General features: G+C 59.3%; 1 protein-coding gene across 3 annotated transcripts in view; it reads left to right on the top strand.

Moving 5' to 3' along the window:
• The window catches only part of TLN1 (talin 1), a 171,285-nt gene that overhangs the window by 86,861 nt on the left and 59,799 nt on the right, over window positions 1-24,625 (top strand). Inside the window, exons 3-22 of one of the 3 annotated variants that reach the window (XM_045020455.1) lie at window positions 5,885-5,982; window positions 6,402-6,531; window positions 6,969-7,121; window positions 7,376-7,518; window positions 10,708-10,835; window positions 11,568-11,628; window positions 12,140-12,244; window positions 12,508-12,663; window positions 13,275-13,376; window positions 14,104-14,180; window positions 16,750-16,930; window positions 17,934-18,047; window positions 18,616-18,724; window positions 19,235-19,443; window positions 19,544-19,642; window positions 19,890-19,940; window positions 21,361-21,528; window positions 22,148-22,442; window positions 22,899-23,065; window positions 24,342-24,470. In XM_045020455.1, coding sequence (XP_044876390.1) covers window positions 5,885-5,982; window positions 6,402-6,531; window positions 6,969-7,121; window positions 7,376-7,518; window positions 10,708-10,835; window positions 11,568-11,628; window positions 12,140-12,244; window positions 12,508-12,663; window positions 13,275-13,376; window positions 14,104-14,180; window positions 16,750-16,930; window positions 17,934-18,047; window positions 18,616-18,724; window positions 19,235-19,443; window positions 19,544-19,642; window positions 19,890-19,940; window positions 21,361-21,528; window positions 22,148-22,442; window positions 22,899-23,065; window positions 24,342-24,470 — 2,675 coding nt within the window. Of the gene's footprint in view, window positions 1-5,884; window positions 5,983-6,401; window positions 6,532-6,968; window positions 7,122-7,375; window positions 7,519-10,707; window positions 10,836-11,567; window positions 11,629-12,139; window positions 12,245-12,507; window positions 12,664-12,922; window positions 12,949-13,274; window positions 13,377-14,103; window positions 14,181-16,749; window positions 16,931-17,933; window positions 18,048-18,615; window positions 18,725-19,234; window positions 19,444-19,543; window positions 19,643-19,889; window positions 19,941-21,360; window positions 21,529-22,147; window positions 22,443-22,898; window positions 23,066-24,341; window positions 24,471-24,625 lie in introns of those variants that run through there. The other 2 variants (XM_045020456.1, XM_045020457.1) reach the window with 2 other exon arrangements.

Here is a 24,625-nt window from a genome sequence, read left to right as displayed (position 1 = left end):
CCTCGTAGTTTCCTTTCCCTGTTCTAGGCTCCCGCCTGAACCATCCTAACTCTTTTTGAGGCCCAGGTGTTCCTGAGCTGGCTGCCAGCTACTTATCCAATCAGCCATTCACAGGTGGATCTGGCTTGGCTTGTTCTCCTTAGCAGAGCCTGACACAGGTGTCTGCCCCTTCAGAGGGCCTCCCCAGGACAGGGCTTCACTCCTGCTGAGGCTGATAATTTGACCTGGCCCTAACCCTGCAATACCTCGAGGTGCCTCTGCCCAGTTCACAGAACCGTGGGGTTAGGAGGGGCCACCAGGGTCATCTCATCCAACCCCCGGGCAAAGTACAGGATTTGTTGTATCTAAACCACCCCAGACAGACGGCTCCAGCCTCCTTTTGAAAACTTCCAGCAAAGGAGCTTCCACAACCTCCATAGGCGTCTGTTCCATTGTCCTACTGCTGTAGTTTGAACCCACTGCCTCTTGTCCTGCCCCCTTTCTCCATCTTTCTTATGGCAGCCTTTTAACTGTCTGCAGACCACTGTCATGTCCTCCTTAATCTCCTCTTTTCCAAACTAAACATACCCAGTTCCTTCAGCCTTTGCTCATACGGCTGCATTCCATCCCTTTGATCATCTTTGTCGCTTGCCTCTGGATCCTTTCCAGTTTCTCTACATCCTTTCTATACAGTGGTGACCAAAACTGGACACACAACTCCAGCCTAGTAGCGCCAAATAGAGCAATACTATCACTTCCTGTGACTTACATGCTATAACTCTGTTAATGCAGTCTAAAATTGCATTTGCTTTTTTTTGCAACAGCATCACATTGCTGACTCATGTTGAGGTTGTGATCCACCACAGCTCCCACGTCCTTCTCAGCAGTGCTGCCGCCAAGCCAGTTTTACCCCATTCTGTATTTGCACACTTGGTTTCTCTTCCCTAAGTGTAGCAACTTAATTTGTCTTTGCTGAATTTCATTGTGTTGTCTGTAGCCCACTTCTCCAGTTAATCAAGATCCCTCTGAATTTTAGCTCTATCCTCCTAAGTGTTGGCAACCCGCCCTAGCTTTGTGTCATCTGAAAATTGGATCAGGATGTTCTCTCTTCCTACATCCAGGTCATTAATAAAGATGTTAAACACTAGACCCAGAACAGATCCCAGTGGAATCCCACTTGAGACCTCCTGACATCATTCCATTAGTAGCTAATCTTTGTTTGTGGTTGTTTAACCAATTATGTAGCCACATAATCGTAGTTCTGTTGAGCCTGCATTTCTCCAGCTTCGCTATCAGAATGTCACCTGGGACTGTGTCAAAAGCCTTGCTGAAGTCCAGGTATACTATGTCCACCGCATTCCCCCAGCCACCAACCCAGTTACCCTCTCAAAGCAGGAATCAAGCTGGTTTGGCAGATGTGTTCTAGGTAAATCCAGGCTGGCTGCTGGTGATCACCCTCCATCCTCCCGGTATTCGCAACTGAATGTTTTATACAAGGCTCTAGTATCGAGGTCAGGCTGACTGGTCTGTTGTTCCCCAGCTCCTCCTTTTCCCCTACGTTAGCCCTTCTCCAGGCTTCCTGGACCTCTCCTGTCAGCCACGAGCTTGTACGTATCGTTGTCAGTGGCTCCGAGAGTTCTTCAGCTAACTTGTCCAGTACCCTGAGGTGAATAGCATCCGGCCCCGCGGATCTGAATTCATTCAGATTGGTCAGAAGAGCTGACGTGTTCTTTACTTGGCCTAATCTGCATCCTTTCCCCTTTATTGTCTGTGATAACTTTGCTAGTCATCTGGTCACCTGTAATTTTTTGTGAGAGGACTGAAGCAAAGTAGGCATTGAGCAGCCCTGCCTTCCTCTCGTCTACCATGAGCAGCTCATCTTCTCCACTGGGCAGTGCACCCACACCCTCCGTAAGTGTTCTTCTTTGTCTGACAGATTTGAAGAACCCTCCCCTTCCTGTTGTCTCTAACGTTCCTTGCTTTGTAACTCATTCTATTGCTCACACTTTCTCATTTCCCTTTAGCTGGTGCACAGGCCACATGATTCCTGTCCAGTTAATTTTGAGAATAAGATTTTGCCACAATCTGGGTTTGTTACCGCTTTCCTGATGCCATCTCTTTCCTGGCCAGTCTTTCCTGGCTGTGTATTCCTAGGTAGTTCCTGTTTCTGGTATGGGAAGAGAAATCACAGGCTATTGTGCCTTAATTATGCTGTCATTTCGGGTTCCCCGCCACCTTCCCCCGGTGGGTTTTATTACTGCCTCCCAGTGCAGGGTACTCACTAGATTTCTGAATTCCCCGGCATTTGTTCCCCTGCAATCTGAGCCCTTTGCGCAGCGGCGTTCTGAGATGATCTGTTCCTCTCTGTGTTTAATTCAGTCAGCTTGGGGTCAAAGTGCCCAGCTTCCCTCTAGCTGTCCTTCTCTCAGGCAGCTCCTCGCTACCCATAGTCAGGGCTCGTCCTGGCTGAGCTCCTTGTGCTCTGCAGTTGCTACGTTTTCTTCTGTGGAGTTTTCTTTGAGAAAATAGATGGACAAGACAGATCCTGGTAACTTTCATGCCATTTGGGATCCTGTCAGAGGAACGATGCAACAGCCACTAGACTAGATGAGCAAAGTGCCGATGCCTCAGGAACTCCTGATACTGATGGAGAGCAATTGAGGAGATCATAGAATATCAGGGTTGGAAGGGACCTCAGGAGGTATCTAGTCCAACCCCCTGATCAAAGCAGGACCAATTCCCAACTAAATCATCCCAGCCAGGGCTTTGTCAAGCCTGACCTTGAAAACCTCTAAGGAAGGAGATTCCACCACATCCCTAGGAAACCCATTCCAGTTTTTCACCACCCTACCAGTGAAAAAGTTTTTCCTAATGTCCAACCTAAACCTCCCCCTCTGCAACTTGAGACCATTACTCCTTGTTCTGTCATCTTCTACCACTGAGAACAGTCTAGATCCATCCTCTTTGGAACCCCCTTTCAGGTAGTTGAAAGCAGCTATCAAATCCCCCCTCATTCTTCTCTTCTGCAGGCTAAACAATCCCAGTTCCCTCAGCCTCTCCTCATAAGTCATGTGCTCCAGCCCCCTAATCATTTTTGTTGCCCTCCACTGGACTCTCTCCAATTTATCCACATTCTTCTTGCAGTGTGGGGCCCAAAACTGGACACAGTACTCCAGATGTTGAATAGAGGGGAATGTCCACAGGCCTCACCAATGTTGAATAGAGGGGAATGATCACGTCCCTCAATCTGCTGGCAATGCCCCTAATTATACAACCCAAAATGCTGTTAGCCTTCTTGGCAACAAGGGCACACTGTCGACTCATAAGCAGCTTCTCGTCCACTGTAACCTTTTCCGCAGAACTGCTGTCTAGCCATTCGGTCCCTAGTCTGTAGCAGTGCATGAGATTCTTCCATCCTAAATGCACGACTCTGCACTTGTCCTTGTTGAACCTCATCAGGTTTCTTTTGGCCCAATCCTCTAATTTGTCTAGGTCCCTCTGTATCCTATCCCTACCCTCCAGCGTATCAACCACTCCTCCCAGCTTAGTGTCATCTGCAAACTTGCTGAGAGTGCAGTCCATGCCATCCTCCAGATCATTAATGAAGATATTGAACAAAACCAGCCCCAGGACCGACCCTTGGGGCACTCCACTTGAAACCAGCTGCCAACTAGACATGGAGCCATTGATCACTAGCCATTGAGCCCGACGATCTAGCCAGCTTTCTATCCACCTTATAGTCCATTTATCCAGCCCATACTTCTTTAACTTGCCAGCAAGAATACTGTGGGAGACCGTATCAAAAGCTTTGCTAAAGTCAAGGAATAACACATCCACTGCTTTCCCCTCATCCACAGACCCAGTTATCTCCTCATAGAAGGCAGTTAGGTTAGTCAGACATGACTTGCCCTTGGTGAATCCATGCTGACTGTTCCTGATCACTTTCCTCTCCTCTAAGTGCTTCAGAATTGATTCCATGAGGACCTGCTCCATGATTTTCCCAGGGACTGAGGTGAGGCTGACTGGCCTGTAGTTCCCAGGATCCTCCTTTTTCAAAGATGGGCACTACAGTAGCCTTTTTCCAGTCATCCGGGACCTCCCCCGATTGCCATGAGTTTTCAAAGATAATGGCCAATGGCTCTGCAATCACATCCGCCAACTCCTTTAGCACCCTTGGATGCAGCACATCCGGCCTCATGGATTTGTGCTCATCCAGCTTTTCTAAATAGTCCCGAACCACTTATTTCTCCACAGAGGGCTGGTTACCTCCTCCCCATACTGTGCTGCCCAGTGCAGCAGTCTGGGAGCTGACCTTGTTCATGAAGACAAAGGCAAAAAAAAGCATTGAGTCCATTAGCTTTTTCCACATCCTCTGTCACTAGGTTGCCTCCCTCATTCAGCAAGGGGCCCACACTTTCCTTGACTTTCTTGTTGTTGCTAACATACCTGAAGAAACCCTTCTTGTTAGTCTCAACATCTCTTGCTAGCTGCAACTCCAAGTGTGATTTGACCTTCCTGATTTCACTCCTGCATGCTTGAGCAATATTTTTATACTCCTCCCTGGTCATTTGTCCAATCTTCCACTTCTTGTAAGCTTCTTTATTGTGTTTAAGATCAGCAAGGATTTCACTGTTAAGCCAAGCTGGTCACCTGCCATATTTACTATTCTTTCTACACGTCGGGATGGTTTGTTCCTGCAACCTCAGTAAAGATTCTTTAAAATACAGCCAGCTCTCCTGGACTCCTTTGCCCCTCATGTTATTCTCCCAGGGGATCCTGCCCATCAGCTTCCTGAGGGAGTCGAAAGTCTGCTTTTCTGAAGTCCAGGGTCTGTATTCTGCTGCTCTCCTTTCTTCCTTGTGTCAGGATCCTGAACTTGACCATTTCATAGTCACTGCCTCCCAGGTTCCCATCCACTTTTGCTTCCCCTACTAATTCTTCCCGGTTTGTGAGCAGCAGGTCAAGAAGAGCTTTGCCCCTAGTTGGTTCCTCCAGCATTTGCACCAGGAAATTGTCCCCTGCACTTTCCAAAAACTTCCTGAATTGTCTGTGCACTGCTGTATTGCTCTCCCAGCAGATATCAGGGTGTTTGAAGTCTCCGATGAGAACCAGGGCCTGCGATCTAGTAACTTCTGTTAGTTGCTGGAAGAAAGCCTCGTCCACCTCATCCCCCTGGTCTGGTGGTCTGTTCAGACTCCCACAATGACATCACCCTTGTTGCTCACGCTTCTAAACTTAATCCAGAGACTCTGTATAATTGGCTACCAGCAGCCAAAGCTAGAGTGGGGAAGCCGGGCAATTCGCTAATGCAGAGTCCATCCGTCCTTGACACAGAACTCGGCGAGAGGGAGATGCTGTGTGTGGGACTTGCGTGCTAGTCGGAGGGTGGTCCTGCTCTCTCTCCCACAATGGGCCGTGCAGTGGAGGGAGCTCTCTCCACGTCTGTGCACCTTCAAAATCCAGTGCAAGTTTTTACCTCTGTTTGTAATGGTTGTGGGTCTGGCTGCCTCCCCTCCTCCCTCCATTGCCTGGACACCTCAGCACACACCTTATTCTCCATTGCATGTTAGACATTCAGGTGGGAGGCTCCAAAGCTCTACACAATTCCACCCTCCTGCATCTCCTCACCCTGTCCCCCTCGGCCTCCCCGTTCTGCCAAAAGCTCCTTCACCTCCCCCAGTCTCTTCTCTGCCGTCGCCCTCCTCTGCCCGCCAGAACAGCCTCTCCATCCATCCCTGCACCTTTGTAATGCAACGTTCTGCTAGGAGAGATGTGCACTGGGGGAGACTCTGCTCTTGGGGCAGGGCCCTGGGCTGGCTGGGCCAGGGAGCTGAGGGGCCCATGCTGGGAGAATGGGGACCCAGGATCATGGGCCTGTGCTGAGAGAGTCTGCTCTGTTTTTCAGCCAGTGATTTTGGGCTGTTCCTTTCGGATGAGGACCCGAAGAAGGGGATTTGGCTGGAAGCTGGGAAGGCTCTGGACTACTACATGCTCCGCAATGGGGTAAGTGCCCAGTCCCCGCCCCTGAGTCCCCACGCATCCCTCCCCAAGCTCTGGACTGTGACGTGCCCTGCAGTGCGGTACGTGCCTCTACTGCCCGCAGCCCCAGTGCAAGGGTTTTAAGGCCTGGCTTGACAAAGCCCTGGCTGGGATGATTTAGATGGGAATTGGTCCTGCTTTGAGCAGGGGGTTGGACTAGATACCTCCTGAGGTCTGTGCAACCCTGGTAGTCTATGATTCTTTGCTCTGCCGTGCCCGGTGCAGCCTGCTCCATAGCCCTGGGTACTCCCTCCCATCTCCCTGGCATGGCTGTTCCTCAGGGGTGAGCGGGGTTCCCTGGTATAGAGGGGAGGGCATGGTGACCACATGCCCCTGCAGGCGTGCCCGGACGCTGGCGCTAACACTGAGCGCCTGTGCTGCAGGACACCATGGAGTACAAGAAGAAGCAACGACCGCTCAAGATTCGCATGCTGGATGGGACGGTTAAAACAGTCATGGTGGACGACTCCAAAACGGTCACGGACATACTCATGACAATCTGTGCCCGGATTGGTAAGGGACGGAGCACCGCCCAGGCCAGAGCCAGGGGAAGGATGGGAGGGGGCGATGTCTGGCTTGGAGAGGTGAGGGGGAATGAGGGGATGGTGCCTGGCTGTCGGGGGGTGAGAGGATGGGGAGGGGGCGTTGCCTGGCATGGGGAGAGGGTGGGGAGGGGGCGTTGCCCGGCCTGGGGTGGCGCGGGGGCAAGAGGTTGGGGAGGGGGCATTGCTTGGCTGTGGGGGGTCGGGGAGAGTGGGGGGCAGTGCCTGCATGCAGGTAGGGGGTGCTGTCATTCAGGGGCACTGCCCAGGCAGGGGGTGTCTGTGTCCCATAGGGCGTATTGCAGGGAGGCTGAGTTGGACGGGGGGAGCTCCGTGTTCTTGGGGGGGCTCCCCAGCCTGTGGCTGCCAGGCAGGCAGTGACGGGCACTGCGCTGTCTGCCCCTGCAGGCATCACCAATCATGACGAGTACTCACTGGTGCGGGAGATGATGGAGGAGAAGAAGGAGGAGATCACCGGCACGCTCAAGAAGGACAAGACCTTGCTGCGGGATGAGAAGAAGATGGAGAAACTCAAGCAGAAGTTGCACACGGACGATGAGTGTAGGGACCTGCCCTGTGCTGGGGGCAGGAGGGGGGGGCCAGCCCGCACTGCGGGCAGCGAGTGGGCAAGTGGGCGCCATGGGGGGAGGTCAGTCCCGGGGGTGGCCGGCACTGTGGATGGAGGGAGGTTGCGGTGGGAGTGCGGGGGTCGCCTTGGGTCAGTCGGTCTGTCCCTCCCAGCCCCGCGCCCTGGGCAGGGACTAGCTGTGGGGCCGGCGTTTGGCCCAGCTCAGCACGTTCTGTGCTCTCGGCAGTGAACTGGCTGGATCACGGGCGAACGCTGCGTGAGCAAGGCATCGACGACAACGAGACGCTGCTGCTGCGACGCAAGTTCTTCTACTCCGACCAGAACGTGGACTCCAGGGACCCTGTGCAGCTCAACCTGCTCTACGTGCAGGTACCCGCCCCCCAGCCTGTTCCCTGCCACCAAAGCTTAGCTAGTGACCCGTTCCCCACTCCCCAGGCTGTGCCAGTCCTCTCCAGCCTCAGCCCTGTGCTGCTCAGGGCCGGTGTCCTGGCCACGATGCTCTGGGGCTTTGCAGTGTGGATTGCACGCTGTTACCTGGTGCAGGGCAGCGCTCCGTGGCTGGGAGCCGGCGCTCTGCTGGCCCATTGCTCTCCATGTCCGCTGACGGGAGACTAAGAAGGACTTGGCTTAGTTTGCAGCAAGAAAGATTTAGGCCCTGTCTACACTAGCGTTTATGTCATGTCATGTCACTCAGCATGTGAAAAACAGCCCCTCAGGTGCCAGTGCTCGCTCGGCGGGAGACGCTCTCCCCCGGCACAGCTACCACCACTCGGGGGGGTGGTTTTATGATGTCACCGGGACAGCAGCTACACAAGCGACCTGAGAGCGGCACAGCTGCATCGGTACTGCTGTGCCACTCTCAGCTCGCCAGTGTAGACGTGGCCTGAGTCTGGGCGTTAGGCCCAGCTCTCTCCCCGCAGGGATGGTTCAGCAGGTGAGCTGAGGAGGCTGTGGGGTCCCCGTCATTGCAGGGTTTTAGGAGCGGCCTGGACAGACCCTGTCAGGGATGGCTTGGTATCAGTTAGTCCTGTCGCAGCGCAGTGGGCTGGACTGGCCAAGCTCTCGGGGCTCCTTCCTGCCCTGCTGCGCTCCAGGGGCCCCAGCGCAGCTGCCTGCTCCCTTCTAACCCTTTCCCTGGGGAACTCGCAGTGTCTGGGCTGGGGGGCCGGCGGCTCAGGCTGCTGCCCTGTCCCTCAGGGTGCCACGTCTTAGCCCCAAGGAGAAGTGTTTGAGCGGCTAGTAATGCATCTCCCCCTCCCCCCATACACTCTGTGTAAGGCCAGGCCCCAGCCAGCTCTGGGCCTGACTTGCCTCCTGTCCCCCGGCAAAACCGCAAAGCAGCTTAGCCCCAAGGCAGCAAACAGTCGTCTTCAGAGCGCGCCGGGCAGGAGCAGGCTGCACAGTGGTCTCAGTGCGTGTCACGTTAAGCCAGAGTGCGGGAACTTCCCCCCCAGCCAGTGTGCGGTTCCCATCCCCCCCCCCAGCCAGTGTGCGGTTCCCATCCCCTCCCCCCCCCCCCCAGCCAGTGTGCGGTTCCCTTCCCCTCCCCCCCCCCAGCCAGTGTGCGGTTCCTTTCCCCTCCCCCCCCCCGCCAGTGTGCGGTTCCCTTTCCCTCCCCCGCCCAGCCAGTGTGCGGTTCCTTTCCCCTCCCCCCCCAGCCAGTGTGCGGTTCCCTTTCCCTCCCCCGCCCAGCCAGTGTGCGGTTCCTTTTCCCTCCCCCCCAGCCAGTGTGCGGTTCCCCTCCCCCCGCCCCCAGCCAGTGTGCGGTTCCTTTCCCCTCCCCCCCAGCCAGCCAGTGTGCGGTTCCCTTCCCCTCCCCCCCCCAGCCAGTGTGCGGTTCCCTTCCCCTCTCCTTCCTCCCCACCACCCCCCACCAGCATGTGGGACCCCTCCCTCCCCTCCAGCCAGTGTGCGGTTCCCTTTCCCTCCCCCCACCAGCCAGTGTGCGGTTCCTTTCCCCTCCCCCCAGCCAGTGTGCGGTTCCCGTCCCCTCCCCCCACCCAGCCAGTGTGCGGTTCCCTTCCCCTCCCCCACCCAGCCAGTGTGTGGTTCCCATCCCCTCCCCCCCCCAGCCAGTGTGCGGTTCCCATCCCCTCCCCCCCGCCAGTGTGCGGTTCCCTTCCCCTCCCCCCCAGCCAGTGTGCGGTTCCTTTCCCCTCCCCCCCGCCAGCGTGCGGTTCCCATCCCCTCCCCCAGCCAGTGTGCGGTTCCCATCCCCCCCCCCAGCCAGTGTGCGGTTCCCCTCCCCCCCCCCCCCCACCCAGTGTACGGTTCCCATCCCCTCCCCCCCCGCCAGTGTGCGGTTCCCATCCCCCCCCCCCCAGCCAGTGTGCGGTTCCCTTCCCCCCCCCCCCAGCCGGTGTGCGGTTCCCATCCCCTCCCCCCCCCAAGCCAGTGTGCGGTTCCCTTCCCCTCCCCCCCACCAGCCAGTGTGCGGTTCCTTTCCCCCCCCCCCAGCCAGTGTGCGGTTCCCATCCCCTCCCCCCCCAGCCAGTGTGCGGTTCCCTTCCCCTCCCCCCCAGCCAGTGTGCGGTTCCCTTCCCCTCCCCCCCAGCCAGTGTGCGGTTCCTTTCCCCTCCCCCCCCCAGCCAGTGTGCGGTTCCCATCCCCTCCCCCCCCCAGCCACTGTGCGGTTCCCTTCCCCTCCCACCCAGCCAGTGTGCGGTTCCCATCCCCTCCCCTCCCCCCCGCCAGTGTGCTGTTCCCTTCCCCTCCCCCCCAGCCAGTGTGCGGTTCCTTTCCCCTCCCCCCCGCCAGGGTGCGGTTCCCATCCCCTCCCCCAGCCAGTGTGCGGTTCCCATCCCCCCCCCAGCCAGTGTGCGGTTCCCATCCCCTCTCCCCCCCCCCCCAGCCAGTGTGCGGTTCCCCTCCCCTCCCCCCCCCACCCCGTGTGCGGTTCCGGTCCCCTCCCCCCAGCCAGTGTGCGGTTCCCATCCCCTCCCCCCCGCCAGTGTGCGGTTCCCTTCCCCTCCCCCCCAGCCAGTGTGCGGTTCCCATCCCCTCCCCCAGCCAGTGTGCGGTTCCCATCCCCCCCCCAGCCAGTGTGCGGTTCCCATCCCCTCCCCCCCAGCCTGTGTGGGTTTCCCTTCCCCTCCCCACCAGCCAGTGTGCGGTTCCCATCCCCTCCCCCCCCCAGCCAGTGTGCGGTTCCCATCCCCTCCCCCCCCAGCCGGTGTGCGGTTCCCTTCCCCTCCCCCCCAGCCGGTGTGCGGTTCCCATCCCCCCCCCCAGCCAGTGTGCGGTTCCCATCCCCCCCCCCCAGCCAGCCAGTGTGCGGTTCCCTTCCCCTCCCCCCCCCCGCCAGTGTGCGGTTCCCATCCCCTCCCCCCCCCAGCCAGTGTGCGGTTCCCTTCCCCTCTCCTCCCTCCCCACCTGCCATCCAGCGTGTGACCCCTGTCCCCTCCCCCCGCAGCCAGCGTGTGACCCCCACCCCCCAGCCAGCGTGTGACCCCTGTCCCCTCCCCCCGCAGCCAGCGTGTGACCCCACACACCCAGTCAGCGTGTGGCTCCCCCTCCCCCAGCCCAGTGCCCCAGACTCACCCTTCTCCTCTCCCGCAGGCTCGTGACGACATCCTGAATGGCTCCCACCCTGTCTCCTTTGACAAGGCCTGCGAGTTTGCTGGGTTCCAGTGTCAGATCCAGTTTGGACCCCACAATGAGCAGAAGCACAAGCCAGGCTTTCTGGAGTGAGTGTCCCAAGGAGCCCTAATACAAGAACTAGGGGTCACCAAATGAAATTAATGGGCAGCAGGTTTAAAACAAATAAAAGGAAGTTCTTCTTCATGCAACCTGTGGAACTCCTTGCCTGAGGAGGTTGTGAAGGCTAGGACTATAACAGGGTTTAAAAGAGAACTGGATAAATTCATGGAGGTTAACTCCATGAATGGCTGTTAGCCAGGCTGGGTAAGGAATGGTGTCCCTAGCCTCTGTTTGTCAGAGGGTGGAGATGGATGGCAGGAGCGAGATCACTTGATCATTGCCTGTTAGGTTCACTCCCTCTGGGGCACCTGGCATTGGCCACTGTCGGCAGACAGATACTGGGCTAGATGGACCTTTGGTCTGATCCGGTACGGCCGTTCTTATGTTCTACAGAGGTGCCCCCCAGCCGCCCCTGCCCCCCAGTGCGGCACTCGGCTCAGCGCTACTGTGAGGGCGGAGCTCCCGGCCTGCTCCCTGCCACACCCGTTCCAGGAGCCCTCTGGGTACCTCTGCAGTGTGGAGGGGTCTGCTTCAGGGATGAGGCTCCTGACGGAGCCCTGAGCTCCGGCCTCTCCCATGTCTGCCCTGCCCCAAGGATTCACTCCCTGCTCATGCCCTGCCTGGGGCTCCTGCGGGGGCTGATGCCAGGACTTGGCACTGGGGGTAGGCAGGCCTGCGCCAGGCTCTGCCAGTAACAGCTGGTTCTGCTCTCCCTGTAGCCTGAAGGACTTCCTGCCCAAGGAGTACATCAAGCAGAAAGGCGAGCGCAAGATCTTCATGGTGAGTGTGCCGGGCTGGGGCAGGCCGCTGCCTGGGCCTGGCCTGGGGTCTGTTCACCTGGCCTGTGCACAGCCAGGCCCTGGCCTCTCCCAAGGCTGCAGGACCCAGGCCCAGGAGAGGAGCCAGGAGCCTGGGGCGGCTACTCAATGGGGCATGTGGGGCTTCGGTCATTTGGTGTGCGGCTGTGGCTGGGATGGAGGCCTGGTAGTTCCTGGGAGAGCCCACAGCGGAGAGGGGCAGGGGCAGGGGATACACCGGCTGCGGGAGAGGCTGCGTAGCAGTTCAGGCTGGCGAGCACAGCTGCTGTGAGGGGAGGTTCATGGAGGGCTGGCGGAAGGCAGGGTGGGAGAGAGCAGGGCGAGGTGCTGGTTGGCAGGGCCTGGTGGGGCCCTGGTTGCTGGGAGGGCCGTGACGGGGCGGCCAGGAGCAGGGGGAGGAGGGGGGACAACAGGCAGGGTGGGGCACCCTGGAGGGAGCCATGGCGTTGGGGTTATCGGCTCTGCTCTCTCAGGCTCACAAGAACTGCGGCAACATGAGCGAGATTGAGGCCAAAGTTCGCTACGTGAAACTCGCCCGCTCCCTGAAAACCTACGGCGTCTCCTTCTTCCTGGTCAAGGTGAGCCAGCGGCTCCCCACGCGCCCCGGCCTCCTGTCCCTGCCACCCCTCCAGCTATCGGTGTCTGTGCGACCCCCCATCACCCCTCCCCTCCGCTCTGCTCACGTGTTCTCTCCTCTCCTTCATCACTGGGGCATCATCCAGCGGAGTGGGGCCTGTGAGGCTACACCCTCGCTGATGGGACATTGCCCTGCCGGTGGAGCTGGGCCCTGGAGGTGCCTTTGCTTTGGGGCAGCTGTAACCCTTCCCTGTCCTGGTGCTAGGAGAAGATGAAGGGAAAGAACAAGCTGGTGCCGCGGCTGCTGGGGATCACCAAAGAGTGTGTGATGCGTGTGGACGAGAAAACCAAGGAGGTTATTCAGGAGTGGAACCTCACCAACATCAAACGCTGGGCTGCCTCGCCCAAGAGCTTCACCCTGGTAAGGTCCTGTCCCCCCCAGTGCCTCCAGCCTGCCCCCCAGTGCCTCCAGCTTTCCCCTGCCTCCAGCCTGCCCCTTCCAGACCACACCAGCCTCAGGGGCTGGGCTGCCTCGCCCAAGAGCTTCACCCTGGTAAGGGCCTGTCCCCCCAGTGCCTCCGGCCTGTCCCCCCAGTGCCTCCGGCCTGCCCCCCAGTGCCTCCAGCTTTCCCCTGCCTCCAGCCTGCCCCTTCCAGACCACACCAGCCTCTGGGGCTGGGCTGCCTCGCCCAAGAGCTTCACCCTGGTAAGGGCCTGTCCCCCAGCACCCTTCCCCACGGACTCTCCTGTTTCACCACTGCCTCCAGCCTGCCCCTCTCTGACCACACCAGCCTCCTGTGCTGGGGAGCGTTTGCCAGGAGCTTCCCCTGGGGAAGACCTGGACTCTTGCCCCTCCCCAACACCTCTGGCCAAGCCGTGCCTCCCACACCTCTCCTTGCCTTCTGGGTCCCCTCCCCCCATGCACATGCGTTCCCTGGGGGCAGAGCCGTACCTTTGGCATGGAGCTAAGGTGCAAGCCGAGCAGGGCAGCAGGTGCCGGCTCCGGTGCTGCCCAGTGTCCTGTCACTGTAGGATTTCGGGGATTACCAGGACGGGTACTACTCAGTGCAGACGACGGAGGGGGAGCAGATCGCCCAGCTTATTGCTGGCTACATTGACATCATCCTGAAAAAGGTGAGGCTGTGCGGGGGAGGGGTCATGTGGGGGTGGGGCTGTGCGGGGGAGGGGTCATGTGGGGGTGAGGCGGTGCGGGGGGGGGGGGAGGCTGCGTGGGGGAGGGGTCATGCGGGGGGTGAGGCTGTGCGGGGGAGGGGTCATGCGGGGGGGGAGGCTGTGCGGGGGTGGGGTGCACTGGGGGTGGGGCTGTGCGGGGGTGGGGTCACATGGGGTGGGGCTGTGCGGGGGGTGGGGTCGCAGGGCGGGGCGTGGCCAGCAGGGGGCAGTGCTGCCATGGGGGGTGCGGCTGTATAGGCTGCGCTGAACTACCAGGGGATGGTTCCCGTCCTGCTGCGCTTCTGCTGATGGGTTGGAAGGAGTCACATTGCTGCAGAGAGCAGAGAGGGCAGGTGGGTGGGGGCTGAGGCCAGGCCAGCTGGGGGGTAGCATGGAGGTGCCCGGTTTAGAGCTCAGGAGTCAGGAATAGCAGAGTTGTGGCTGCTGCATGGGACCAAGCAGGGAGGGCAGGAGCTTCCCCTGCACCTCCTCCTCCCCCTGCAGTCACAGGGTGATCCTAGCATCTTCCTGGCCCCTCCTCAACCCTGGCCCCGGCGAGCTCGGCTTCTGGAGTAGCCCCAGGGGCACAGGAAGCCATCCTGGGCCGTGTCCCCGCACCCTCCTCTGAGGGACTCCCCTGGGGTTGATGCTGACTAATGGACTCTCTCTCTCTCTCTCTGTCCCACAGAAAAAGAGCAAAGACCACTTTGGGCTGGAGGGGGATGAGGAGTCCACCATGCTGGAAGACTCTGTGTCCCCAAAGAAGTATGTCTCTGGGCAGCCGGCGGGGAGGGCTCCAGGGTGGGAGGGAGAGCTCAGTCCCTCGGTGGCTGGGGGTAGAGCACTGAACGGACAGGTGTGTGGGCTGTTGGACAGTGAGTGTGAGCGGGGCTCTCCCGGCCGAGCTCGCTGTGCGGCATGTGAGGGCTGCCAGCTCCTCCAGCTGGGGGGAGCGGGACAGGGCGCAACGCCCCCCTGCGGAGTTGCCATTACCGGCCTGACATCAGTCCTGGGCAAGGTAATGGAGCGGCTGGTGCGGGACTCGAGTACTAAAGAGTTAAAGGAGGGTCACAGCTCCTGTCTGACTAACTCGACATCTCGTTCCGAGGAGGTTACGAGCCTGCATGGCAAAGGTGACAGCGTCGATGAGATGCCCTTACACTCCCATAGGGCGCTAGTCTTGGTGCTGCACGACATTTTGATTTAAAAACCCGAGAGCAATACAAAGTTAACACGGCTAACGTTCAATGGCCTAAAAACTGGCTGGTAGATCTCGAAATCTTCATCGAGCAGGTGTGTTTCTAGTGGGTCTCACAGGGATCAGGGCTTTGCCCTAAGCTAGTTCACGTTTTACCAATGACCTGCAACAAAACATAGAATCATCCCAGATAAAGTTTGCAGATGTCACAAAATGGGGGGAGCAGTAAATAACCTAGTGGAGGGGTCACTCAGACAGCGCGATCCAGATCGCTTGGTAAGCTGGGCACAAGCAAACAGCATGGGTTTTAATCCAGCTAAATGTAAATGTGTACTACTGTCATGGACCCACAGCATTGGTGCTATGGCCTGGCTTTGGAACCCGTCAGCGGGCCAGACCCCCGAGGGTCTCACTCTTCCTCCAGAGTCAGCCATGCGGCTTCACCACCTGCTTAGGCTGGACCTCTGGGCCTACAGCCCCCCTGCGTCACCCTGTGAGCTCTGCCCAGCAATTCCCACTGAGACAGACCCTGGTGGAGACCTGTCCACTCCGCAGGGATTAATGCATCTCGCCCAGCACCTGCAGTGACACTCACCCAGCGCTGCCAGAACAGTCGGGTCTGTCAGTCACCTGGACACAGCACAGGGAGCCCTTAGGGTAGCCCAGAGAACTGACGGTTGGAGCATCCTCCAGTCTGGCCAGCCCAGAGCCCAGCCACGCTGTGGGGAACCCATTTCTTTTGATCTCCTTTGTCAGACTCCAGGTGAGAGTCCCGGCTCCTGCCAGCTGTGATCCCCCACCTCTTTCCTCCCCAGTCCCTGGGGGGCATTGGGTGCTAGGTGTCAATGTCTGAGCGATTGGATTTGACATTGTCTTCTCAGATGCTGCATTGATATGGGGACCGGGCCCAGACAGCTTGGCAACAACCACACGTGTCCTCAGCCTGTTCTGAGAGCAAACAGCCCTTTTCCACCCACGGGGGAACAGTGCAGCACACAGGGGAAGCTGAGGCACAAACAGGACTCATAAAAACAAATATGGAACAAAGACCATAGTCGCACTCATAAGATAGGGGATGGTGTCCTGGGAAGCAGTGACTCTGAAAAAGATTTGAGGGTCTTGGTGGATGATTAGCTGAAGAATGAGCTTCCAGTGTGACACTGTGGCCAAAAGAGCTAATGCGACCCTGGGATGCATAACCAGGGAAATCTCACGTAGGAGCAGCGAGGTTATTTTACCTCGGCATTGGGCACTAGCACGACTGTGCAGAAATGCTGTGTTCAGTGCTGGTGTCCACAATCCAAGGAAGATGTTGATAACTTGGAGAGTGTTTACAGAAGAGCCACAGAAATGATTTAAGGATTAGAAAACCTGCCGTATAGCGATAGTCTCAGAGCTCAGTCTACTTAGCTTAAAGAGAAGGTTAAGGGGTGACTTGATCCCTGGCTGTAAGTACCTGTGTGGGGAACAAACATTCTCGAGTGCTTGCTCATGTCGATTCCATTCTGGGTGCGCGCAAGCACATGCAGCGGTATCCGTAGGATCAGCTGTGGCACCCCCTTGAGTGCTGCGCTCATTCGCTGGTAAGAAGGAACTGAGAGGGCGTAGAGCCAGCGACGCCCAATAAACCAATGCATGAGCGTGGCATCCGGGGCACCACAGCCGGCCCTATGGATACCACTAAGGTAGAAATCTCCGACAGCCACGGACGTGGGCGTGTGCACACCTAGAATGGAATCAACATGAGCAACGCATCTCGAAGAACAACAGGTATGGAAAGGTAGGTAACCGCTTTTGTAAGAGTGGGCTCTTCAGTCTAGCAGAGGAAGGTGTAACTCAGTCCAGTGGCTGGGAGTTGAAGCCAGACACATTCAGAGTAGAACGAAGGTGTAAAAGTTTGATGGAAGGTCATTAGCTATTGGAGCCATCTACGAAGGGTCGCGCTGGGCTCTCCATCCCTGACCATACTGAAAGCGATGGCATGTTTCTCTGAAAGACCTGCTCTAGCTCAGCCTCGGTCTCTGGCCTGTGCTGTGCTGAGGGTGAGACCTGCCGAGCACCGTGGTCCTTCTGGGCCTTGGAATCCTTGAACCCCTGAGAGCTGAGCTGTAGCCGGTGGTGCTGATTCTCTTGCAGGTCGACTGTTCTGCAGCAGCAGTTTAACCGCGTGGGCAAGGTGGAGCACGGCTCAGTAGCCCTGCCAGCCATCATGCGCTCAGGGGCCGGCGGGCCAGAGAACTTCCAGGTTGGCACAATGCCACAAGCACAGCAGCAGATCACCAGTGGCCAGATGCACCGAGGGCACATGCCCCCCCTGGTAAGAGCTGCTTCTGCCACAGACAGCCGGCTCTGCCTGCCTTTGGCTGAGTCGTGGGGAACGGGTGGGGATGGGCCGTTCTCCCCTGGGCTGCGTGTCCGTCACACCGAGTTAACTGGCACGCTGCCCTTGTGCGTTCTCACAGACCTCCCCAGCGCAGACCCCTTTTCCATCTCTCTCTGCGCTGCCCCATTCCCTCCAAACCAGGCTTGGATCCCCCTCTCCACGGTCACTCGGGGCTTCCTTTCAGCCCGAGCTTCCTGCAGCTGTGCCGGATCAGCATTGCCAGCAGCTGTGGCCTCTGGCCCTGCCCAGGCTGGTGGCCCCTGCAGCGGCATGTGTGGCAAGGAGCTTTTCCTTGACCAAGCGCAGCAACCTCACCCCACTTGAGCTCCGGGTGGGGCAGCAGTTCCTGCCCTACAAGCTGGATGTGCCTCCCCACCCTCCAGCCGGGGCCTTGCTCAGCTGGTGCTGTGTTCATGGTGGGCGAGGCAGGACACAGACTTGACGACATCGGCCTTGTGCATCTCCTTTGGCCCAAGAGGTGGCTGCCCTGAGCTGCCTGTGGTCCCAGATGTCGCCCTCAGGGCAGGAGTCAGACACCGCTCCAGATCTTTCCTTGTTAGGTCTGTCCAGTAGGGCCCTGGCTCTGGGCTTTGCGAGAGGTGCTGGCCTTGTCTGGGAAGGCCTCATTGGGCTCCCAGCTGGATCCCAGGGCAACCTGTAGGCACCTTGCACTGGTCAGCCGAGCGGGGAGAGGCGCTCTGGGCAGGCCATATTCCCTCCCTGTCACTGGAGTGGCTGTCATGCCGTGCATTGGATGCAATCCTGACTGTGTCCTCTCTGCAGAAACACCCGCCCAAAACCTCAGCATCAGCAACCGCTTTCCTGCCCCTCTGCATGGGTCAGCGTAGCACCCACATAGTGCTGGGCAGGGGAGGGACCAGACCGGGCGCTCAGCCCCTGCAGGACCCTTAGCCCAGCTCCCCCTCGTGTGTTGCAGACCTCGGCCCAGCAGGCCCTGACTGGCACCATCAACTCGAGCATGCAGGCCGTGCATGCGGCACAGGCCACCCTGGACGACTTTGAGACGCTGCCGCCCCTTGGGCAGGACGCCGTGAGTGTTTGGATACCCCCTCTCTTCCCCAGCCTGGCGGGGGGCAGTTCTGGGAAGGGTATGGAGTTGTTGGGGAGGATGAGGGGGCCAGGTCTCTGGGAGTGACTTTGCCCTGAGGACTTCTGTCCCATGAGGGGCAGGTCTGGGGGCCCCAGATCCCAAACATCAGAATGGCCAGACTGGGTCAGACCAGTGGCCCATCTAGCCCAGTATCCAGTCTGCCGACAGGGGCCAGTGCCAGGTGCCCCAGAGGGAATGAACAGAACAGGGAATCATCGAGTGATCCCTCCCCTGTCGCCCATTCCCAGCTCCTGGCAAACAGAGGCCAGGGACACCATTCCTGTCCAGCCTGGCTAATAGCCATTGATGGACCCACCCTCCGTGAACTGATCTAGTTCTTTTTTGAGCTCAGGGAGGGGCTGAGGGGGCACCAGCTGCCCCAGGGGCAGGTCCTTCTCCCCCCCCCCTCCCCCCCCCGTTCACAGCTGCCCCAGGGACGGGTTCCCCTCCTCCCGCTCACAGATGGGGCTGAGGGGTCTCTGGGCTGACTCTGCTCTCGCTCTTCCAGGCTTCCAAAGCCTGGCGCAAGAACAAGATGGACGAGTCGAAGCACGAGATCCATTCGCAGGTGGATGCCATCACTGCCGGCACTGCCTCCGTGGTGAACCTGACTGCAGGTGTGTCCTGGGGCTGGGCTGCAGGGGCGCCCTGCCCCTGCCTAATGCTCAGACCTCTGCATCTGGTGTGACCCAAGATTGGACCCTGGGGTAGAGACTGTCTGCCCCTTCCCCCAGCAAGGCCCAGTGCTGTCTGGACCCCAGACATTGCCCCCACGCAGCAGAAATCCTAGCCATGCTGCCCCCTGCCCCCACGCTGCCCTGCCACCAGTGCTCTCTGCCCCGTGCCCCTTTTGGGTCCCCTGCCTCGCCCCCACTCTGCGTTGCTGCTCTCCCTCTGAACGTGAGTGTATCGCACCATTCCCACCGTGGCACCGGCCTCCCAGCCCAGTGCACCCCCAGCCACACGCCAGCTGCATGTCAGGCCTGGGCTGTGTCCCCAGGCTCCAGGATGGGCAGGGGAGTCGGGCCAGGCAGTCACTGAGCGGGGGCAGGCTTGGCGCTCCCCTGTCTCCTTGGGCTGTGGGGGCTATTTGCTGCTCCCACTACTCCTGCCTCCTCCCTGCGCAGGGGACCCGGCCGACACGGATTACACGGCCGTGGGCTGTGCCGTCACCACCATCTCCTCCAACCTCACCGAGATGTCCAAGGGCGTGAAGCTGCTGGCCGCGCTCATGGAGGATGAAGGGGGGAATGGGCGACAGCTCCTGCAGGCTGCCAAGAACCTGGCAAGCGCCGTCTCAGACCTGCTGAAAACGGCACAGCCAGCCAGTGTCGAGGTGAGTGGGGGGCAGGGGAGGAAAGGGGGAAGGAGGAACAGAGGAGGCGACGAGATGGGGCTCCGAGGCCTGATCATGTGTTTGCCCTGCTTCCCTGCAGCCGCGACAGAACCTGCTGCAGGCGGCCGGCTCCGTGGGCCAGACAAGCGGGGAGCTGCTGCAGCAGATTGGAGAAAGCGACACCGATCCTCGGTTCCAGGTGAGCGCAGCCCTGGCCTGGGGAGGGGCGGGGCGGGGTGGTCGGCCGCTAATGGGAACAGGTCCTTTTCCCAGGATTGTCCTGCGGGTCCCTTCTCCCAGCATGGAGGCTGGGGCAAGCGGTGTGGGCTGCCCCAGCCTGGGCCCTGTGGACGACTGCTGTGCCAGACACGGGGGGCAGGGCCGCTCCTGCCCCCAGCCAGAGCCTCCACGGAGTAACGCTTCTTCTCTTGTGGATTCCCGTGCAGATCCCAGAGAGCCGCCGCGCTCGGACCCTGCCCACCTCAGAGCCAAAGACGGTAAAGGGGGGGAGCACAGGGGCTCCCAGCCCTCCTCTCGGGAACACAATCAGCTGGGTTCTTTGGGAAGGGAACTTGTCAAAATCTGCTTTTCCTGTAACGGAATCTCGGAAGTTCATGCACTCAGGTCACCCTGCTCCAGTGACCACTGTCAGCTCTGCCCTGCGCCCCCAAATCCCTATCACTGGTCCCCCACAGTCCCCTCTGCTCCAGTGGACCCACCCCTTTCCCCAGCACTGGCTGTTCCTGAGCCAGCAGAGCCCTCCTGCCTGGGCTCAAGCTGGCCTGGGGGCCGCCCAGATCTTTAGTGCTCTGGGGGCACCCGGCCAGTAGGGCTTGGGGAGGGGCTGGTGCAGAGCACGGAGGGGAGATGGAGCTGAGGCAAGGGGAGGAGCTGAGAGGTGCTCGGAGGAAGGAGAGGGCTGCAGGAGTCCATGAAGGGAAGCGCTGGAGAGAGGCACAGCAGGGAGCAAGGGGCTGAGAGTGATGGAACGGGCCTGGCCTGTCTGAGCCGCTCGCAGGACTTCCCCTTCTAGGCCTGAGGCTCTCGTCTGTGCTGCAGGCTGAGGGGCTGGGTCAGGCGCAGTGACTGGCATGTAGCTGTTCAGACAGACACCCAGGGGAGCAGAGTCTGAGCCCCAGCTTGACCTCCGTTTGCCAGGCTCTGCCACTCAGCAGCCAGACCCGAGTGTATCCACTTCCTGCCTCCTGCACTCTCCTGTCGGGGTCGCTGCTGCTGCAGACAGTTAATCCGGGTGTGACTGGGGCTGGGAACTAATGAGCTTGGTGCATGTCTTCTCCTGGCTTGTGATTGTGGCTGGATCTGGTGGTGGGTCGGGGGAAAGCGGCCTCTGACTGCAGCAGATTGAGGAGCAAGGGAGGTAAGGCCTAGGGGCCGGAGCTGTCTGTAGCAGGGGCTCTGGGTGAGGGAGCTGACTGACTGCCAGGGCAGTGTGCGGGGTGGTGTGGCTGGCCATGTGTGCAAGGACAGTGGCTCATGGCCTTGTGCCGCGTGCGGGCTGCCATGTGCCGCATGCGGAGCGCTCTGGGGGGGGACGTGGATTGTCGATTGCAGCGTGTCTGTTGGGTGCTGTCAGAGCCGTGGTTCTGCTGAGGGGCAGGCGGCTGCCGGCATTGTGGCTGGTGGTGACGTTACCCCTGGTGTGCCCGTTGTGTGGTGACACTTGCTTGGAGCCTGCGGCGTGTGCGCTCTCAGTACTGGCTGTGGCCCGCAGTGGGCAGTGCCCGTTGTGGCCTGCAGGCGTTGCTGGCTCTGAGCCCTCCCCGGGGCTGGTTACATGAGACGCTCCAACGAGCTCCTGTTTCCCTGTTGAATATTTCACGAGGTTCTGGGTGGTCCTGCCAGCTGGCCTGCAGCTCCGTGTCCTGGGGCCTGCACTGACCCTCTGCCTCCCCCCAGGACATGCTCATGCAGCTGGCTAAGGCAGTGGCCAGTGCAGCCGCTGCGCTGGTCCTGAAAGCCAAGAATGTGGCCCAGAAGACAGAGGACTCGGCGCTGCAGACCCAGGTGATCGCGGCTGCCACGCAGTGCGCCCTCTCCACCTCCCAGCTGGTGGCCTGCACCAAGGTAAGACCTGGCTCAGGAGCCAGGTGGCTTAACCCTTCCCTGCCCGCACACCTCCCCTGCGCTGTGCCCAGCACCCTCGGTTCATGCTGCAGAGCCGGCACAGGGCGAATGGCGACAGCTCCACGCTCTGCAGGGCTGCGCAGAAAGCCCAGCTGGGACAGCCCAGGGCCAGATCCTGGTGTCCGCCAGCTGCTCCCTCCAACGGCTGGGCCCTGGGTACCTCCCAGCCCCTTCTGCTGCCCCGCGTTCGTGGGAGGGAGGGGGGCCTGGGGCTGGTGCACTGAGCTCCCGCTCTGTCCGCTGGCCCCGGGTTTGCAGGGCTGGCAGAGCAACCTGCCCCGTGGCCTTTGTTGTGTCTGTAACTGTCCCTGTGCCCCAAGCCCTTACGGAATGGACCCCCTCGGGGCCAGGGGCATTAACCCTCTGTGCTGCAGTGGGTGGAGGAGCATTAACCCTCTCTGCACCACACTGCTGGACCGGTGGGGGCATTGTTAACCCTCTCTGCGCTGCAGTGCCGGACCCAGGGGGGGCAGTATTAACCCTGTGTGTGCTGCAGTGCTGGCGGACGCAGGCCTGGGGTCAGTAACAGGGTGCTGGTGGTCTCCCCCTTCTGCTGCAGGTGGTGGCTCCCACGATCAGCTCCCCTGTGTGCCAGGAGCAGCTGATTGAGGCTGGCAAGCTGGTGGCGAAGTCAGCGGAAGGCTGCGTGGAGGCCTCCCAGGCAGCCACCAGCGATGACCAGCTGCTGAAGCAGGTGGGGGTGGCAGCCACAGCAGTGACGCAGGCCCTGAACGACCTGCTGCAGCACATCAAGCAGCACGCCACCGGCGGGCAGCCCATCGGGCGCTACGACCAGGCCACCGACACCATCCTCAACGTCACCGAGAATATCTTCAGCTCCATGGGCGACGCGGGTGAGGGGAGGGAGCCCGGAGCACCGTGGTGGGGAGGGCTGGGGGGGTCGGAGAGGCCATCACAGGGTAACAGCATCTTCCAGGGTGGTGGCCCGCTGTGGCTGTGCATGGGCTGCTGGCAGAGAGCCTGCTCCATGCTGTGATCTCACAAGGTGAAGGGTCCGTCTCTGCCAGGGTCCGTCTCTGTCACTGACCTTGCCATGGCCTAGGAGTGGGGTGCAGGCCGGCGCCAGCAGGGACATGAAGCACTCCCAGTGAGGGTGCAGGTGGGGGGTGCTAGCTGGCCCTCCTGCGAGGGGAGCAGGGGGCGGTGCCGACTGACCCTGCCACGGTCCCAGGACGGGGTGGGGGCACTGGTTGACCCTGCCTCGGGGAGCGGGGGTGCCGGCTGACCCCTCTGCAGTCCCATGTGGTGTGCAGGTGAGTGATGTCCAGGGCTCTTCCTTTGGTCCCCAGGGGAAATGGTGCGCCAGGCTCGTATTCTGGCTCAGGCCACCTCTGACCTCGTAAATGCCATCAAAGCTGACGCCGAGGGGGAGACGGACCTGGAGAACTCGCGCAAGCTGCTAAGTGCTGCCAAGATGCTGGCCGACGCCACAGCCAAGATGGTGGAGGCAGCGAAGGTCTGTGACGGGCAGGGCGGGGCGGGGCAGGATTCGAGCTTCCTTTGGAAATGCAGTGTGGCTCCTGGTCTGTGCAGGGCAGGCAGCCCCGACCTGGTGCCAGGACTAGCAGAGAGCAGAGCTGCGGCTCTCCGGCTGAGTGCAGGCCTGGCGCAGCCTGGGGAGGGCAGGGCAGGCCCTGTCAGGCATTCAGCATATAGGGCAGAGAGGCGACTACACCAGGACCTGTTCTGTGCAGGTCTGAGCGCCCTGTAATTAGTCATTTAAAATGAAGCTAAACTGAATGTTTCAAGGTTTGAGCGTTTGGGGCTGTTACAGGCATTTGGGGGGGGGGGGGGCGGCTGTGAGTGACAAAGTTCAAAGCTGATTTCTATTAGGAAGCAGGCAGGCCTCAGTGTACCCTCATACTAAGATGAAGTGATGTGTTTACTGGCGATCAGCCCCTAAATGAGGAGACTGGGTCGAATTTTGTTAACATTGCTTTGATGGCAGATGGATGTGCCTAATCTAAAATTAGCATATAATTAATTATAACTTACTTTAATTACCATTACATTTACTTTTTACTATATTTGTTTTTGCTTATATAATTACATTTTTACCTTTTATTGCCTATTTAACATTAAGCATTATTTTAATTAACATTTGCATAAATACCATATTAATCACTATTAATATACAAAGCATTTTTTAAAATTTTAAAACACTTGTAAAGACCAGTTCGAACCGAAATGTGTTTGAACTTATTCTTAACTTGCCTTTAAATTGTCTCACTTCGCTTTACTTCTGTTGTATTAGACCTCACTTGACAACTGTCAAGGGTATTTTGGGGCGTACGTACATGTCAGTATTTCATATAAACATATACAGGTATTCTCTTTGTCGGCTGTACCATGGAGGGGGTCCCAAGGCGCTAAAATTGCCGCCCCCCGTTACCCTCAGGCAGGAGCTCATTCTTGTTTCTCAGTCCATGAGCTTCTCTGTGCCGGGCTCTGAGCACTGGTTCCGTGCATCTCAATAGGGTTGTTGACTCTGAAACCTAATAATGGCATTTGAATAGCAGTGCTGTTACTTCTTTCACTACTGACCTCTTTAGGAGAAGCATCATGCTCTTCCAGGGCTCGGATTGCAGACCCCTGCTCTTGTGCTGTAGTGAACCGAGCTGGGGGGACTCTGGTGCTAAGGGTGAGATACAGCAGCAGCTGTCAGGGTGGGGGAGATTGCTGGGTGCAGTCTGGGAGGCATCTGGCTTGATAGGTTTTCCTGCTCTTCCCAGGGGGCTGCAGCCCACCCAGACAGCGAGGAGCAGCAGCAGCGGCTCCGGGAAGCGGCTGAGGGGCTCCGCATAGCGACCAATGCCGCAGCTCAGAATGCCATCAAGAAAAAGCTTGTGCACAAGTTGGAGGTGAGCTGCCTGGGGGCGCTGCCGGGGGCAGGGAGGGGGGCTGTGGCAGAAGGGTCAGGTGATGAGTGAGCCTGTAAGTCGGGAGGGGGTTCTGCGTGGAAGGATCAGGAGGTCGAGGGGCTGCCAAAGGAGCAGGGGCTTCTGGCGTCTGGGAC

The sequence above is a fragment of the Mauremys mutica genome, chromosome 6 (assembly GCF_020497125.1).
Source record: "Mauremys mutica isolate MM-2020 ecotype Southern chromosome 6, ASM2049712v1, whole genome shotgun sequence".
Lineage (NCBI taxonomy): Eukaryota > Metazoa > Chordata > Testudines > Geoemydidae > Mauremys > Mauremys mutica.
The sequence above is the reverse complement of the archived record's forward strand: the minus strand, read 5'-3'. Positions and strand labels throughout refer to the sequence as shown.